The sequence below is a fragment of the Sorex araneus genome, chromosome 2, assembly GCF_027595985.1.
Source record: "Sorex araneus isolate mSorAra2 chromosome 2, mSorAra2.pri, whole genome shotgun sequence".
Classification (NCBI taxonomy): Eukaryota; Metazoa; Chordata; class Mammalia; order Eulipotyphla; family Soricidae; genus Sorex; species Sorex araneus.
Window position 1 is genome coordinate 206,035,432 of NC_073303.1, and position 18,566 is coordinate 206,053,997.

Here is an 18,566-nt window from a genome sequence, read left to right on the forward strand (position 1 = left end):
AACGTTCTTACCCCTTTTAAACAATGTTTTATTTTGGCTGAGGATAAGACCTCATACATAGGGCCTCATGCATGCCAGGCATTGCTAACTACTGTGCCATATTCCCAGCCCCTGCTCTACGTCATGATCTAAGATCTGGGAGGCGAGGGCTCTGCTCAGCTCCCTACCCTCAGCAGAGCCACCTTGGGGTTGCCCCGGGACTGGTGATTTCTCTGGCATTCCCAGGCTGCAAGAACTTTGCTTTTTCTCCAGCCCGGCCAACGGGGGCCGCACCTGCTCCGGCTTGGGCTACGACTTCCAGCTGTGCAGCCCACAGGGCTGCCCAGACGCCCTGGCTGACTTCCGCGAAGAGCAGTGCCGCCAGTGGGACCTGTACTTCGAGCACGGGGACGGCCAGCACCACTGGCTGCCTCATGAGCACCGCGACGGTGAGCCTGGTGGACCTAGGTGTGGTATCTAGGACTTGGGGGCGTGGCCTAGGGTAATGAGGCGGGACCCATAGCTCAGGGTGTGGCCTAGGATAGAGGGGAGGGGCCAGGCATGGCCCAGGATGCAGGGGCGGGGCCGAGAACACAGGCGTGGCCTAGGACATAGGGGAGGGGCCGAGAACTTGGACATGGCCTAGATTTAGCGGCGGGACCCCTAATGACACCGGATGCAGGTCAGGGTCTAGGACTCAGGATTGAGGCCTGGCTTTATCCTGGGCTTCAGAACATATTGTTACCTTTGGGTGACTCCCCATTTGTAATGAATTTTACTCATCCTGTATTTCACCACATAATCAGTGCACACTTTTTGCTTTGTTTGATGGATCACACCCTACAGTGCTCAGGACTGACTCCTGGCGCTGTAGTCAGGGCTCACTCCGGCGCGGCTCAGAACACCATATAGATGCATCAAACACGTGCTTTACCACTGCACTATCACTCTGACCCTTTTTGCCATACATTCCTTTTCCTTTTTTTATTTTTGCCCCTATTTTTCCTTTTTTTCTTCCTCGATTTTACAAAAACATGATGTGTGACCACTCTGAAGCTTTTCAAACAAAAAAAATTGTGCGTGTCTTACTTAAATATGATTCATTACTTAAATATCTATGGTGCAACATTAGAATATATAAAAATGTGGTTGGGGCTGGAGCAATAGCACAGCGGGTAGGGCATTTGCCTTGCACGCGGCCAACCCGGGTTCGATTCCCAGCATCCCATATGGTCCCCTGAGCACCGCCAGCAGTAATTCCTGAGTGCAGAGCCAGGAGTAACCCCTGTGTGTCGCCAGGTGTGACTCAAAAAGCAAAAAAAAAAAAAAAATGTGGTGAAGATTCTGTTGTGAAGTATGGTATTTATTTATGTTGATCGATTGATTGCAGTGGGGGGCTTGAACTCAGCGCCTCACAGCCCCTATGCCTCCATTTACCTGAGCCCCACTCCAATGACCCCCAGTAAGACTGAGCCGCAGGGTAGGAGAGATAGAGAAGGGATTGAGGCACTTGTCTTACGCATGACAGAGCTTGATTCAATTCCCAGCACCACACAGGGTTCCCCAAGCACCACAGGGAGTGACCCCCAAGCACAGAGCTGGGAGCAGCATCAGATGCTGTCAGCTGTGGCCTCAAAACTCTCAATAAAGCAAGAAAGCTATGAACCGACCGCAGCCTGTATCTGCAGGGCTCAGGCAAGTGAGGAGGAGCTGACCGTGAATCACCATGGACTAGGGGTGCAGTACAGGGAGAGGGGGAGGGGGAAGAGAGAGAGAGAAGCCTCCTCTAGCTTGGGGGTCTGCCCTGTGGTTGGAGTTCAGCAGAGTCTGACCCCATGTCATTGACCCAGGGCCGGAGGGCAGCAGGCACAGCCCTGAAGACAAGGTTTGTTCTGGAGTCTGAGTAGACGCAGAAGTGTCTTCAGGCAGAGCCACCCCAAGGTGGGGTGCTCGGGCACATCTTGAGAGATTAGAGACTGCACCACCAGTTGCCGCTTCGATGGGGCCAAGACAGACCGGAGAGGGCGTGTTTCCTCTGCCCTGGCCCGGGGGCCTGGGAGCCCCTTGCAGAGCCTGGCGCTGGGCATCTGCCACTCGCCCCTACTCTGCTCTTCTCTCACAGCCAAGGAAAGGTGCCACCTGCACTGCGAGTCCCGCGAGACCGGGGAAGTGGTGTCCATGAAGCGCATGGTGCACGACGGCACGCGCTGCTCCTACAAGGACCCCTTCAGCCTATGCGTGCGCGGAGACTGCAAGGTGAGGAGGGAGGGCGGCAGCAGGGAGGGCGGGGCTTAAGGGGCAAGGCTGATTGGGTGCCTTGCGGTGGGGGCGGGGCTCCGCGGAGGGCGGGGCTTAAGGGGCAAGGCTGATTGGGTGCCTGTGAGATGGGAGGGCAGAGCTCTGCTGGGGGACCCGGGGGCGGAGCTTAAGGGGCAAGGTTGATTGATGGGACGGGGCTTCAGCGTAGGGCGGGGACTGCAGGGGAATGCTGCAAGGGTGTATGTTGGCTGCAGGAGTGTGGGGCTTCAGCGCCAGGGGGCTTTCCTGGGAAGGCTGGAGATAGGGTCTCTGCGACGTCTGGTGGGGTGGGCCTCGTGGAGGGCACGGCTTTAGCAGGGGCGCACGGCTTTAGCCTAGGAGGGCTAGGCTGCTGTGGGCCGGGACTGTGTTTGCGTGAGCTACAGGGGACGCAGGGGCGGGGATCCAGAGTGAATGCTGGCAGCAAGGAGGGCGGTCTTCAGTGGGCGGGGGCTGCAGAGAGTGCTGGCTGCGGGGGTGGGCTTACAGTCTAGCGGTGGAGCTTCGGGGGTAAAGGCGGGGTTGCAGGGTGAGTTTAGGAAGTGACAGCCACCACCAAAGTTGCAGGTTTTAAAAGGGTACACATGCCTACAAAGTCAGGAATAAAATGGGTCCCACAGGGGCGTTCTTCAAGCGTTGCCATTTTGATAAAATACAGACTGTGAGGGGCGCCCACTCGTGCCCATGGCCGCCGCGCAGGAGCTGGGCGAACCCAGGAAGGGAAAGTGGACAAACCTTGTGATAGACTGAACACGTGCTGTTAAAATAACTGAGACCATGGACTGAAGAGACAGTGCAGCAGCCCTTTAAGGTCCTAGGAATTTTAGATCCTGTGCCCAGGATTCATTATTACATGGTTCACTTGGATCTGTTGTGGCTGGCCTTGGATACTTTTTGTTAACTAGTAGAATTAAAAGATCATGTGATATTGGATTAGGAGGATTTATCTTGGTTGCTTTAGGATGCTGATTCCACTGTAGATATAATTATGCAAAGCAAAAAGTTCAGGAAAGAATTGCCAGAGAAGGAATTAAAAAGAAGATTTTATATGAGAGTACCCACCCTGACCCTGGAAGAAAACTAACTGACAAAAACAGCAGAAGCTGAGCAAGAAAACCCATATACAATTCATTCAAGTTCATCGTGAAGCTTGCAAGCAACAATACAGAGCCTTTGTGTACCATAATAAAGCTCTCAATAAAGCAAATAAACTATATATTAAAAAAACACAGACTGTGAGGCCAGAGCATTAGGACACTGGGGAGCACCAGGCTTGCATGGAGCTGCTCTGGGTTCCATGCATAGGGTGGAAGGACCTAGGCACGACTAGGAGACATCCCTGCACACAGAGATGGGGCTAAGCCCTGAGAATGACTGGAAGTGGCTGAAAAACAGTGAAGGGAGCTAGGGTGAGAGAAAGGGAAGGAAGGAGAGAAGGACATAGCTTTGTCTATCAATTCTCCACACTCCTTCTTCTAGCCAGTTAGTGCCCTTGGTGGTAAGGGGCCATCAGTCTTCCTGTTAAAAACCTTTTGAGGGCCCTGCAGGAAATCACCCTGTGCTAAGAAGACCTCTAGGTAGGGTGCATATCGCCCCTTCCCTGAGCTTTCAGGATAGGGGTGGGGCCAGCTGCCACCCAGGCCAGAGTCCAGTGAGTGTCAGAGGGATGAGGGCAGTTCCAGAAGAACCTCAGTGGTCCTCATCCCCCACCCCTGCAGAAGGTGGGCTGTGACGGCGTCATCGGCTCGAGCAAGCAGGAGGACAAGTGTGGCGTGTGTGGCGGGGACAACAGCCACTGCAAAGTGGTCAAAGGCACCTTCTCTCGAGCCCCAAAGAAGCTGGGTGAGTGCCTCCCCTCCTGGGTCTGAGGCTGAGCTGACGGGAGGGACGAGTCTGGGTGCCTGGGACTGTATTTACGTTACCCCCTCCATGCTCTGGGGTGGGGATGGGGGTCAGGCCCGGCTTCCTGTGATACTCAGTCCCGTCTGGCAGTGCCCAGGGCGAGGTGGTCCTTGCGTCTGCAAGCAGGGAGCTGCCCCTCTGTGGAGCTCCCGGAACTACCTCCCACCTCCCGCTGACTCAGTCTCCTCACCTGCACCCCACCCCCAAAGATTACATTAAGATGTTTGAGATCCCTGCGGGAGCCAGGCACCTACTCATCCAGGAGACGGACAGCACCGGCCATCGTCTGGGTGAGTCCCCGCTCACCCCCCTCTCTGCTGACCTCAGGAATCCTTCCTGGGACCCTGTACCCTGGGCCCCTCCCAATCACCCATTGCACACCGTCTCAAGTGACAGTCCAGGCACCTGACCTGGGGAGTGTCTCTCGAAATGCAGGTGTTGCTGCAGTTCTTCAGCAAAACGCCCCAGCCTGGGGGCCACTGCAGGGGGCGGGGGCTTCACCCGCCTGCACCTGCTCCTCAAGAAGTTGGGCGGCCCTCTCTGGGGAATTGTGGGTCCCCAAGTGCTAAAATGATACCGGGTCATTTGGGAAGTTCCTGGGAGCTTCCCTGGTTTGGGGCTCCCAAACTGTCCTGTCCACTCCTTGCCATTGCCTGACAAGCTGTCCCCTTCTAAGGCAGGTGTCTGACTCCGTAGGAGGCGTCCACTGCCGGCGAGGCCTCTATTTCCTGGGGGAAGGGCACGCACTGCCCGGGCTAGGATCCTCTACTCTGGGCAGGGCTCATCTGTTCCAGCTGGTTCCCAAAAAGGGGCCTGACCTGTCAGTGGACAAGGATGAGCGTCTGGCAGGGGACAGCTGGACATCAGCTGTGCGCCCTGACGTACTCTGCAGAGCAGCCACGGGCCCCCGGGCTCTCATAACAGGGCCCCCTTCCTGCTCTCCTAGCTGTCAAGAACCTGGAGACAGGCAAGTTCATCCTGAATGACGAGAGAGATGGGCCGCCCGCGTCCAGGGCCTTCATCTCCATGGGCGTGGAGTGGGAGCTCCGGGCCGAGGACGGCCGCGAGACGCTGCAGACCATGGGCCCCCTGCACGGCGCCATCACTGTGCTGGTGAGGCGGGGGGGTGAGCACCAGGGGGGGGAGCCCGGGAGGGGGCATCCTGTTACCCCATGGAGTCCCGTAGTCTCCAAGGTCAGGCTGTTTGTGTGACAGGAGGAAAGGGGCTGGTGTTTCCAGTTACTCTTGGCTAAGAGAAAGCACCGCAGTCAGGAACCACTGGCTAGCATGCACCCCTCCTGGGTTCGAGTCCCAGCACCAATGGACTCCTGAGCACTGTGGGGTGCAGCTCTGGGGACCTGCAGCACTGCTGAGGTGTTCTGGATACCCCAGTGTCCTTCACCGCCTGAGACAGAAGCACCACATCCTTGGACCCTGGCACCAAACTGCCCACCCGGTTGGCCAAAAATCACCCTTGGGGCCCCTGAACTTTCTAAACACAATTTATGAGGCTCCCCCCAATTTTTTTCTATTGCATATGGAGCATATTTTATTTGCTCAAGGGACATCCAAAGCTTTCCTAGCTGGCTGGAGCACAGACTTGCATGTGGGGGTTTCCCGCTTCCAGCACAGTATGGTCCCCTGAGCTCCATCAGGGATGACCCCTTTACTTCCCCTTCCACAGAAAGCATGGCGGGAGGAGCAGAGTCAGAGACAGCAGGAAGAGCATTTGCCTTGCTCGGAGCAGCCCTGGTCCAATCCTCAGCACCCTACATGGTCGTCTGAGCTTTGCCAGGAATGATTCCTGAGCACAGAGCCAGGAGTAGCCCCTGAACACAGCTGGGTGTGCCCTCCCCAAAGAAAAATCATAACAAGGAAGTCCCAGGTGTGACCCCAAAACAAAACCAAAGATATAATAATTTAAAGCCTCAGGCCAAGTCCAGGTCCCTTAAGCCTGGCTCTGTGGTTGGGGTGCAAGCTGCTCCCCCAGACTCACTGTACAGAGTGGGGCCTGTGGGCTGAGGTCTCCAGGGGGTGCTGGACCAGCCTCAGCATCTATCATCTCCAAGTTGAATTTTAAAGTTTTGGTACTTAGGACTGGAGCAATAGCACAACGGGGAGGGCATTTGCCTTGCACGCGGCAGACCTGGGTTTGATTCCCAGCATCCCATATGGTCCCCCAAGCACCACCAGGAGTAATTCCTGATGCAGAGCCAGGAGTAACCCCTGTGCAAAGCTGGGTGTGACCCAAAAAGCAAAAAAAAATTAATTAAGTTTTGGCTCATTGGCAGTAACATGGGTGTCGGTGAAAATTGGGGGGCTGCTGAGCGCCCCTGAGGCCAGCCTGCAGGCCTGAGTCAGGGCACTGGGGGATGGGAGTGATTGACACCCCCATTTCCACTAAGACATCTCCAAACCCCGGGGGATGGCTCCCCACAGCTCCCGAAGTACCTGATCCGCCGGGTCCCTAAGTGCCCCTGCAGCAGCCCATGTTGAAGGGTGGATTCAGCGTTTCGGGGCTCAGTGACCCTGAGTTCCTAGAAAGCCAGTTCCCAAAGGGCGTGGGGGCACTGCGCTGGCGCTGGGGGCAGCCTTGCTCATGGCGCGGGGGGTCCAGGTGGTCCCGCAGGGCGACGCCCGCATCGCGCTCACCTACAAGTACATGATCCACGAGGACGCGCTCAACGTGGACGGCAACAACGTGCTGGAGGACGGCTCCGCGGGCTTCGAGTGGGCGCTGAAGAAGTGGTCGCCCTGCTCCCGGCCCTGCGGGGGAGGTGAGGCCACCGGGGCGCGCGGACCAAGCCTCCGCACCGGCCGACTGGGGTGCAGGGAACGGCTCGGGCCTGGAGGGGACACGGACGCTTCCTGGGGGCCAGGGATCCCGCTTACCTCCCTCTTACCCCCACTCATCGGGGTGGGGGGCGACTCATGGTCTCCAAACCGATCAGCCCTGCCTCTGGGTTCAGGCCACACCCACCTATAGCCGGCTCAGACCCGCCCACGACCGAGCTCCCTGTCCTCCAAAGGACTCACGCCTTGTCCATCAGAGGCCTTAGGCCCTGCCCCCATCATCCCATTGGAGAACTCAGGCCCTGTCCCACCCTCCGCACTGCTCATTGGAGGATTCAGTTCCTATCCATTGGCTGGCTCGGGCTCCGCCCCTCCCCACCCATCTGTGGACGCAGGCCCCCTGTCCATCATAGGGCTGAGGCCCCACCCACCTCCAGACTCAGGCTCCATCCTGTCCAGACACCCCATTCACACACACACACACACACACACACACACACACACACACACACACACACACACACACACGGCCTCATCCATCTGCAGGGTCTCAGTTCACCAAGTACGGCTGCCGCCGGAGGCTGGACCACAAGATGGTGCAACGGGGCTTCTGCGACGCCGTGGCTAAGCCCAAGGCCATCCGCCGTGCCTGCAACCCGCAAGAGTGCTCCCAGCCTGTGTGAGTGCTCCTGAAGGAGGGGCTTCCGGGAGGGAGGTGACTGGAGCCGCCCCTCCCAGGCACAAGCAGTGAGTTCTTTCTCACCGCCTTCTGTGGGGTCTCTGATGCCATCAGCCTCTGCGCAGGCCTGCTTGAGTCTCGCTTCAGGACGTCTAAAAGTAACAGCAGTGAGCAGACGGGGCAGGAAGGAGCTGAAAAGCAGTACAGTGGTTATGGCACGAGTCTGACGCGAGTTTGATTTTCAGCACACTTCATGGTCACCTGAGGACTGCTGAGTGAGCCTTGGAGGCCCCCAGCACTGCCAGAATGGCCCCGAGATTCAGGCATTGCAGGGTCTGCGTAGCAATATATCCTCAAGCCCCGACATTGACCTTCTGGCCCAGTCCACTAAGAATCCCCCGCGGGGCTCCCCACCCCTCCTGAGTGATAGCGAGAGAGGTGTGTACCAGACACGGTGCTCCAAAAGCTGGTGTTCCTAATTTGTATGTGAGGCCTGGGTGGATCTTCAAATATCGCTCGGTGTAGCCCTAAATTCCCCCCGCCAAATATATTACTGTATCACTGTCATCCCGTTGCTCATCAATTTGCTCTAGCGGGCACCAGTCACGTCTCTATCATGAGACTTGTTACTGTTTTTGGCATATGGAATATACCACAGGGAGCTTGCCAGGCTCTGCCGTGCGGGCGGGATACTCTCGGTAGCTTGCCGGGCTCTCCGAGAGGGACAGAGGATTCAAACCCAGGTCACACCCTACCTGCTGTGCTATCGCGCCAGCCTGACCAAAATATATATATTTTTAAATATATCATTAAATTGTATTTTTTAAAATTTTGGGACAGAAATAAGCCTCAAAGAGGGTAAAGCATATGCCCTGGTATATGCAGACCCTGAGTTCGATCCCCACCTCTGGGTGGACCACCAAGTACCACCCAGACTAGTCATGGCCTAAAAGCATCAACCCCACTGGCCCACACTGCCGGCCCAGCACTGCCAAGGGGGGCCCTAGTAAAATTAAAGACGGGCCAGCACAGTGGTTCAGCGGTGGGACACAGGTCTTGCATATGTCGGCTTCTGGGTTCAATTCCCTGTGCTGCCCAAGAAAATAAATTTAATGACCTTTGAGGGCCAGAGATTGTACAGAGGATAAGGCACTTGCCTTGCACATGCCCAACCTGGGGTCAGTCCCCAGCATTTCATCTGTCCCTGAGGCCCATCAGGATTGACTCCTGAGCACAAAGCCAGGAGTAAGCCCTGAGCACAATTTGGTGTGGCCCCCAAACCAAAGAACAAAGAAGAAAATGCCTTTGGGACTGGGAAATGGTAAGGAGCATTCCCAGAATACACTGGGGGTGATGCAAAAACCAAGACAGAAACCCACAGGACTGGCGAGATAGTGCTGGGGTGAAGGCACCTGCCTTGCACATGGTTGACTCTGGGTAGGTCCCTGGCACTGCCTAGCGTCCCCCAATCCCTCCAAGAATAATCCCTGATCACAGAGCCAGGATCCAGCCCTGGGCACTGCCAGGTGTGGTCCAGACCCTTCTACCCTGAAATAAAACCAAGCAATGGGGGGAGCGAGGCCCAGAGGGTGTAGGGTTTGCTTCCAGTTCCGAGGTTCCCCAAGCCACTCTCGGCAGCAGAGCTGGATGGTTGGGAGAGGGCAGGAGGTCCGCCCGGGACTGTTCAGTTCAGCCGGTGTGTACAGCGAAAGGCAGCACCTCCTCCTGTGGTTGTGCTGGGATTCACCCATGGGAGCAAGGGAGGCTGGCCCGGGGAGGCTGGCGGGGAAACTTAGCCTGTGCTGTTCTGCCCCGCAGGTGGGTGACGGGCGAGTGGGAGCCGTGCAGTCAGAGCTGCGGGCGGACAGGCACGCAGGCGCGCTCGGTGCGCTGTGTGCAGCCGCTGCAGAATAACATCACGCGCTCCGTGCACAGCAAACACTGCAACGACGCGCGGCCGGAGGGTCGCCGGCCCTGCAACCGGGAGCTCTGCCCTGGCCGCTGGCGCGTTGGGCCCTGGTCCCAGGTAAGCCTCGACTCACCCATCCCTTCCCATGCAAGCCCCGCAGCTCGGCAGGCAAGCGCCACCGGTCCTTGATAAGCCCCGCCTTTCCGGGCAAACCCCGCCCCTCCCAGAGAAACCCCGCCCCTCCCAGAGAAACCCCGCCCTCCATGATAATAGAGCGGAGCGAGTTCCAGGAGGGTGATCCAATCCTGGGCTTGGCAATGGAAGAACAGATCCCAGGTGGGGTCTGGGGAGGTTAGCCCTGCGGGCGCACGCAAGGGTGGGCTCAGTGGACGGGGTAGTGCTGACATGTCCATCACCCATAGGCTGGTGGGGCACTCAGGGTTCCCAGGAGCAGCGTGGACTCAGCACTTCACTGGCCTGTCTCAGAACATCCAGTTCTTTGCCCAGTTTCAATTTAGCGCCTCATCCTTGGACCTTTTCACACCGGCCTGCATGGACTGGCGCTTGAAAACCACTGGTTTAGACATCAAAAGCATCAAGGAGGGGCTGGGGTGCTGACTCCAAGGGCTGGAGTTTCAAGAGACCTAGTTTCCATGCCCTGGTACCACGTGGTGTCCCTCCGAGCACTGCAGGTGATTCGCCCCAAAATAAAGCGGAGCAGAGAATCAGCACAAGGAGGTTTGTGGGTAGTTCGAGGAGACCCAGCCAGGGAGTCTAGGCTCAGGGCATTCCTTTCAGTGGTGTCCTGACCCTTTTCCAGCATCAATGTGGACATCCCGTGTGACACATTTCACCCCTCCATGCATACACACCCCTGAGTGTCCAGAGCTTTGGAGGGCCAGTACGCCGTAGCAGGTCTCGGTAACTACTGGAAGTGACGCCAGTGAGGCAGCAGAAATAGCACCTGTGCAGACACCCCCTTCAAGTGTGCACTGGGCGCTCCTGGGAGCTGTCCAAGGGCCAGTGCTGAAGTCAGACCCAGAACGTTCTAGGACAGGCGGGTGAGGTCTGGGTGCAGCTGCTTCCACTGGGGGCCCTTCCCTGGGGTGTGTGTGTGTGTGTGTATGTATGTGTCTGTCTGTCTGTGAAAGATCGCCTGGACTCCCTCCAAGTAGTCCCAGGGTATAGCAAGTCCTCTAACACCTGCCACTACCAGTGCAGGGGATCAGAAGTGACCACCCCCACCCCACTCTCACAGTGCTCAGTGACCTGCGGCAACGGCACACAGGAGCGGCCAGTGCTCTGCCGCACCGCAGATGACAGCTTTGGGATCTGCCGGGAGGCACGACCTGAGACAGCCCGGATCTGCAGGCTTGGCCCCTGTCTCCGTAAGTGTGACCCTGCGTCCCCAGCCTCCCCACCACACTCCTTGCTGTGTGCTCTCTGGAACTACAGCCCCGGCTGTCCCATCCTCGTAACCACACCCCCTCTGTGAGTCTGTGACTCCGCCCCCTATAGTCCTGTCCCTGTAAGTACACCCCGAGATGCCTACAGGGACATGACACGCGCTGCTGTCTGGCTCTCTGTAACTGCACCCTGTGCTGCTTGCTCTGTCACTATACCTGCTGTCCAGTCTCTAAGTACACATCCTGCTGCCCATCCCAGTAAGGAGGACCCTGCTGTCTACTCTCTGTAGCTACATCCTCTACATCCTCCACTGTCCCATGCCCCCGCCACAATGCCCCCTGCTGTCCAGTCTCTGTAACTACATGCCTGCTGCGCTGTCCCTGTAAGAATGCCCCCTGCTGTCATGTTTTCATAACTACACACACACCTGCTGTCCCATCCCCATAATGATGCCCCCTGCTGCCTCCTCCCTGTAACGACATCTCTACTGTTCCATCCTTAGTCCTGTTCCCATAAGTATGTCCCCTCTGCTGTCTTATCCCCAGAATTGCACTCCCCTGCTGTCCTGACCCTGGAAGCATGCTCTCCTCCTCTCCTGGCACCTGAGCCGGGCTTGGAGGGAGCAGATTGCCACATTCATAAGCTTAGGGCCCCCCACCATGCTCCCTCTCCTGGAGAGAAGAGAGGACTCAACCCCTGTCCCCTGCACCCACAGGGCATTTTTGCCAGACTGGGGTTACCCAGGTTTCCCAGAACCCCGGGTCATGAATGCACACCTCCCAGGTGTGCCATGGAGGGGGCACCCAGCCAGGTGTGTCCCTGAAACAACTCAGAGTAAAGCCCCGTTGACTGAGAGGTGGGGCCCCCCCATAGTGGGGAGGAAAGAGGCACGTGCTTCCGGGAAAGCCTTATTGGGGACCCCTGAGTCAGGCTGTCCCATGCTGTAGCTCTGCTCTCCTCCCCCCCCCTCAGGAAACCTCTCGGACCCATCCAAGAAGAGCTACGTGGTCCAGTGGTTGTCGCGCCCAGACCCCGACGCCCCCGGGCCGAAGAGCTCCTCAAGTAACCGGCCGGTTTATAACTTTGCCCCCGCCCTTCCGCGCATGCCCCGTGCGCTGTGGGCTCTGCCCTGGGCTCCGCTTCTCTCTCTCTATGGAAAGCTCCCCTGACCAAGCACCACCTTGAGCGCTTTTCTCGGCTGACTGTCGGCTCCGGGCCTGTGGCTCTCGCCTGTCTCGGCTGCTGTCTGGTTTTGGAGCTGACTGCGTGGCCTCCGGGGGCGTGGCCTCCGGGGGCGTGGTCTCCCGGGGGCGTGGCCTTCGGGCGTGGCTTCGTGTGGGCGTGTCTCATTGGGCGTGGCTTCACGGCCGGGGCGGGGGCCCGGCCCCGGGGGCACCCCATGCTGGCTTGTCAAGGGGCAAAGATCTGTCGTGTGGGCCGAGGGGCCGAGGCCGGAGTCGGAAGGGGACTCCTCTCCAAGCTGAAGCTGCCGGTGGGACCTCGAGGGCCGACCCCACCACCCTCTCCCCCTCCACCAGCCCCTCCCCCCACGCCGCCGCTGCTCCCTGGGGAGGCGAGAGCCGGGGGTGGGGGTGGGGGTCTCGGGCCTCCGGCGGGCGCCGTGCCGGGGGTGTGCTTCCTGTGGCCTTGCGAGTCCGTGCCCAGTGCCCGCGGCCGCCCGCCGCCGTGAGACAACCACAGAATTACCTCAATTTTTATTGCTTCTGAGCTTAGAGAAAACTATGTAGAGAGAAAGGGAAAAAATGCCTTAAAGTTCCCCAGGTCACACCAGATGGGCTACTGGGGGGGCAGGGGGCGCGCCGCCTTCCAGGGAGGAGGCTGGGGCTGGGGGCGGTCCGGTGGCACCTTCTGCCAAACCCAGGCGGCCCCTGCGTGCCCCCTCCTCGCCCCCGCCCCCGCCTCGGGGCCCCGGGCACGCCCGGCCCGTCCCCTCAGTGTCCCCAGCTGGCCGCTGGCGTCGACTGTTGCTTGGAGGCCCGCAGGGCATTCTGACAGCTGCCTTACAGAGGGTGACCCGCTGCTCCCGCCCGCCCCCGCGACCCCCACCAGTGCACAGCGCCCCTTGCTGGCCTCCCGCACCCGGCACTGACTACTGTTAATGTAAATACTCGGGTATGTGCAAACGACTCTCTCTCTCTCTCTCTCTCTCTCTCCGTCTCCCTCTCCCTCTCTCTCTCTCTCTCTCTCTCTCTCTCTCTCTCTCTCTCTCTCTCTCTCTCTCTCTCTCTCTCTCTCTCGACTGTTAACTGCTACCCTGGACTAGCCGGGGTGGGCGGGCGTGGGGCGCCGGCCGGCAGGGGGCGCTCTGGCCGCACCAAGCACATCAGGGATCTTTCCTTCGCCTTTTGTTAATGCTTCAATGATGATGATGATGTTGTTGTTGATGATGATGATGATGATGATGATGATGATGATGATGATGATGATGACGGCGCCTCTCAGGCCCCAGCCGCCGTGTCCCCCCACGCCGAGTTTTTGTTTTCTATAAGACGTTTAGTGTGTGCCAAAGTGACTGTGAAAATCCACTTTCTCCCCTTCAGCCTTCACCCCGCGCCTCCTGCGGAAAAGGCTCCGTGTGATGCACCCCTCTAATAAACTCAATAAAAGTCCCATGAAACTGGGTGCTGCGGTGTGGCTGCTCCTCCTGCTTCGTTCTGTCCCCACCGCCACCCCACCCCGCTTAGCCCTGGGCTGAGCCCTGCCGACAGGGTGGTGTTGTGGGTGGTAAATCTGTTTGGGCTTGAATAGGTGCGGGGGTACTTCTGGCTCCAGCGAGGTGTTAGGGATCCCCCTGAGCATTTTCCCAGTCCAGGACACCCCACCGTGCTGCTCTTGCATTTGGATCCTTTATGCTGAACAAGGCAGCTATGCAGAGAATGGGCCAGTGGCTCTCTCTTGGGGGTAGCAGAGATCCAGTGGGGGTTTACCGCAGCCTCCAGCTCCCTGCTTTGGAAAAGTGAGTCACCCTGGGGTGTCCTGGTGGAAGGTGTATCCAAACACCCACCAAGAAAAACAAGCTACAGGTTGGCCACCATCAGTGAGACAGGGTGCCACGCATCGCCCCCTAAGGACCCAGGACCCCTCGTGTGATGGGGTGAGGGTCCCTCTGCCAAAGAGGAGGGAAGTCAAGAGAGTAAGGCAGGAGGTGGCCCCATGGCAGATGTGAGGACAGAGCCCATCGACGGGTGGTGGGCTGGGGAACCCTGGGGTCCTTCGGTGAGTTTATCCACCACCACCAAAGTGACTCAGTGGAGGCTAGTGCCACACAGGGCAGTGACAGTCCTATAGCACAAATCCCAGAAACGGGGTGCTGGGGCTGTAATCCCCCAACTCACAGGACAGCAAGTACTGCCGTTCTCTAACTTCCCCCACCTCACGCTCAATTCCAAAGTGGCCAATATTTAATTCTTTTAATTTGGGGCATGTAGGTAGGAAGGATTCGAGGTACTGGGAAGGGGGCTTGGCAGTGCTGGGGGTGGAGCCTCGTGGGGGTCTCGTGCCAGGCAAAAGCACCTTCTGCCCTGTATGGGTCTCTCTGGCCTCTGTTGTGATATTTTTAATTTTGTTCAGAGCATAAACGAACCCAAACCCCAATTCAAATAAAATGGGACCCCAAAATCCTGCCTGCCTGGAGGAGGTGGTCATAGCTCCCCCTCTCCTCACTTTTTGTTCCCCCACAAACCCAGAGCCAGGTTATGGACCAAATCCCTGAGCTGGAAATACCAGGGTGTCTCCTGAGCCACTCTCATCCCTGGTGTGAGGGGTTTCTGCTGCCACCTTTCTCTTCCATCCTTCCTCTGAGAGGCGCAGAGTCCAACAACGGTGCCCCCATCTGTGAAATTCATTTCCAGCCCCTCATCACCTTTTTCCCCCTTCTGATTGAAATATATTTGAGCACACAGGGGATGTTCAAAGATGGAAAGGTCGGTCTCGGCTACCTGGCCTGAATCCCAGAGGAGCCCCACACTCCCCAGGAAGTGGGGGGCCCTGGGGACCCTGAAACTGTATGTGGAGAGAGGGGAGATAAGGGAGTGCTAGGGTGAGGGGGAAGGAGAGGCACAGCCTCAAGTCAGCAAGAGCATCCTGACAGCAGGCTCTGAACAGTTCCAAAGAGGCTGACCTGGGCAGTGCCTAAGGCCCCAGGTTTGATCCCCTGAGCACTGAAAAGACAACCAAAGCCCAGGAGATAGTGCAAAGGTTCAGTGCACATAAAGCTGTGATGTTGGTTCGAATCCTCCCTCACCTGCACCATCTAGTCCACACACATACACATGGCATTGCGAGGAGCAGCTCTGGAGGCCCGTCTCCCTCTCCCACCCTGCTGCACTCCAGTGTGACCCCCTTCCTGCACTTTGCACTGAATCTGACAAGTGGGGCAAGAATCGCTGACGGGATGGGAACTGCTCAACCCTGCTTTGCATTGCTTGGGAAATTCTCCGCGCGCCCTCCCCCAAACGTGTGAATTTCTGGGAGACAGAGGTGGTCTCATGTGTCACCAGCAGGGGGCAGTAGTTGGGGGGAAACCTAAAGCCCACTATCTCTGGATGGGGCAGGACTGCCAGAAGAGCTGGAGAAGATATTCATCAGACGTAAGTAGACGTAAGAGGTGGCCCTGCCCCTCTCCTGCTCTCTTGCAGAGAAGCTCAGAGAAGAGAGGGTACAAGGAGAGAATATATGGCTGGACCTGGGGGAGATCAGGTTCAAGGCCCAGCACCCCATGACCCTCTAAGCATCATCAGGAGTAACGACGCCCAACTCCAGTCCTGAGCGAGGAGTAAGCCCTGAACACCATAGAGTATGACTCCAAAAACCAGCAGAGAATAATTATGGTAGATTGGCTGGGAATCATTGAAGTCAAAGATTGATAAGGCATCCAATACCATAAATCACTGCATCCCGATTGCAGATTTGATGCCAATTTGGAGTGGGAGGGGTAGGGATGCAATCTTTATGTGAAGTGTTTTTTAAAAATATATTGTGTAGGGGACAGAGCATTATTACAGTGGGTGGAGTGTTTGCTTTGTATGCAGCCGACCAGGGTTTGATCCTCGAAATCTCATACAATCCCCTGATCCCCGCCAGGAGTGATCCCTGAGCACAACCCAGTGTGACCCAAAAACTAAAAACAATTGTGTGAGGGCCAGAGAGATAGTACAACTGGGAAGGCAGTTGGTTGCATACAGCCAACCTGGATTTTGTGTCTGGCACCTCATAGGGTCCCCTGAGTCCTGCCAGCAGCCATTGCTGAACACAGAGCCAAAAGTGATGTCTGAGCACAGAGCCAGGTGTGATTCCCTGAGCCCTGCTAGGAGTCATCCCCAAGCACAGAGCCTGGAGTAAGCCCTGAGCACCACCAGGTGTGACCTACGAAGCAGTAAAAAAGGTTTTAAGAATTCCGTGGGGTTCAGAGAGATAGGACAGGGGGTAAATAAAGGCCCTTGATTTGCCTGCAACCAATCCCAGGCATCTTGTAATGTTCTCCAGGCACCAATAGGGGGCGCGCCTGAGCACAGAACCTGGAATAGTCTCTAAAGCCCACCAGAAGGCGCTCCTGAGCACAGAACCTGGAAAAGTCTCTAAACCCCACCAGGCGGCGCGCCTGAGCACAGAACCTGGAATAATCTCTAAACCCCACCAGAGGGCGCTGCTGAGCACAGAACTTGGAATAGTCTCTAAACACTACCAGGCAGCGCTGCTGAGCACAGATACAGACAGAAATAGCTCTGGAGCCCCGCTTGTTGTGGTCCCACTCCCAAACGCAAATGCAAAAGGGAAGAGCCTGGCCTCTGGGATTTGCTCAACAGGACTTTAGGGGCTGACTCTTCTAGGTTTGCTGATGTTGTATTGCTGCTTACGGATGGCAGCCGAGTCTAACTGCGCCCTGGCATCTCAGCGGGCCCAAGATGCTCGCTCTTCACCCCCCACAGGCCTGCTTTTATCTCCCACGCTGAGAGATGCCCAGAAGGTCTGCTTGGAGGAGGGGACACTGCTCACAGCTTGGTGCCTGCACCCCCACCCGCCCTGGAAGCATTCCCACTGTCCTTGTGCACCTGCTTGTTCCCAACACTGTCTCTGGGCTCCTCCCAGCACCGCTGGCAAGCCGCCACCCCTCCTGGCCCCTGCCCGCCCCGTCCTTTGGTGACCTGTGCCCTTTTGTCTTGCAGAGGGCCGTTGCCAAGGGGACAAGTCCATGTTCTGTAAGATGGAGGTCTTGTCACGGTACTGCTCCATAGCGGGCTACCACAAGCTCTGCTGCCAATCCTGCAGCCTGCAGGAAAACCAGACCCACTGGGATGACCGTGCCCAGCCGCTGCCACCTCCACAGACGAACAACGACATCCTGCAGGAGGAGCTGGAACCCACGTCCCTGGCACCCACCCTCCGCCTGCAGGAAGAACTGGAGCCCACCCACCCAGTGCCCACCCTCCGCCTGCAGGAAGAACCAGAGCCCACCCACCCAGTGCCCACTCTCCGCCTGCAGGAAGAGCTGGAGCCCACCCACCCAGTGTCCACCCTCCGCCTGCAGGAAGAACCGGAGCCCACCCACCCAGCGCCCACCCTCCACCCACAGGAAGAACCAGAGCCCACCCACCCAGTGCCCACCCTCCACCTGCAGGAAGAACCGGAGCCCACCCACCCAGCGCCCACCCTCTTGCAGACGCCTCTCAATGCCTCACGCCCCAATGCCACTGAGGAACGCCCCGAGACCAACGCCGTGGACGGGCCCTATAAAACCCCCAGCCCTGACGTGGGCAATTTCATCCCGAGGCGACCCAGCCGCTACGAGAAGACCCGCAACCGGCGCATCCAGGAGCTCATGGAGGAGAAGAGGCGGCGGGAGAAGCACCCAGAGATGCAATAAAGTGGAGAGAGCCCCCGCGCGCCCCCTTCTTTCTTGCTTCAAGAGCGACCCCCCAACTCCCTTCCTGGGATTAGCCTGGCCCTGGGGCCTGCTAGGAAACAAGGTGAAGGCCAACATCCATCCATTCAGGTTCCGGAATGTTCTAGAGCCTGTCGAGTGGAGGGGAGGGGCAGGCAGAGAGTGGCGGGAACCTGTCTGGAGAGACCGGGCCTTCCGGACCCAAGCCCAGAAGGTGCTGGAGGGAGCGTGTCCCAGTGCCCCCAGGGACCCGCGGGTGCTGGATGGGGTGTGTCCCAACCCTCAGGGAACCCCAGGTGCTGGAGGGGGCGTGTCCCAATCCCCAGGGACCCCCAGGTGCTGGACGGGGCATGTCCCAATCCCCAGGGGCCCCCCAGATGCTGGAGGGGGCGTGTCCCAATCCCCAGGGGCTCCCCAGGTGCTGGTTGGGTGTGTCCCAATCCCCAGGGGCCCCCCAGGTGCTGGGTGGGTGTGTCCTGATCCCCAGGGGCCCCCCAGGTGCTGGAAGGGGAGTGTCCCAATTCCCAGGGCCCCCCCAGGTGCTGGAGGGAGCATGTCCCAATCCCCAGGGGCCCCCTAGGTGCTGGAAGGGGAGTGTCCCAATTCCCAGGGCCCCCCCAGTTGCTGGAGGGGGCATGTCCCAATCCCCAGGGGGGCCCCAGGTGCTGGAGGGGGCATGTCCCAATGCCCAGGGGCCC

General features: G+C 58.1%; 1 protein-coding gene across 1 annotated transcript in view; it reads left to right on the forward strand.

The window, feature by feature from the left end:
* Positions 1–18,217, forward strand: part of ADAMTS2 (ADAM metallopeptidase with thrombospondin type 1 motif 2) — a 100,291-nt gene extending 82,074 nt beyond the window's left edge. The window contains exons 12-22 of the mRNA XM_055129197.1: positions 253–428; positions 2,102–2,235; positions 3,996–4,119; positions 4,389–4,469; positions 5,126–5,292; positions 6,797–6,956; positions 7,519–7,651; positions 9,470–9,677; positions 10,819–10,948; positions 11,940–12,029; positions 17,153–18,217. Of these exons, the coding sequence (XP_054985172.1) occupies positions 253–428; positions 2,102–2,235; positions 3,996–4,119; positions 4,389–4,469; positions 5,126–5,292; positions 6,797–6,956; positions 7,519–7,651; positions 9,470–9,677; positions 10,819–10,948; positions 11,940–12,029; positions 17,153–17,850 (2,101 nt within the window). The 3' untranslated portion in view covers positions 17,851–18,217. The remainder of the gene's footprint in view (positions 1–252; positions 429–2,101; positions 2,236–3,995; positions 4,120–4,388; positions 4,470–5,125; positions 5,293–6,796; positions 6,957–7,518; positions 7,652–9,469; positions 9,678–10,818; positions 10,949–11,939; positions 12,030–17,152) is intronic.
* Positions 18,218–18,566: the final 349 nt, after the last annotated feature.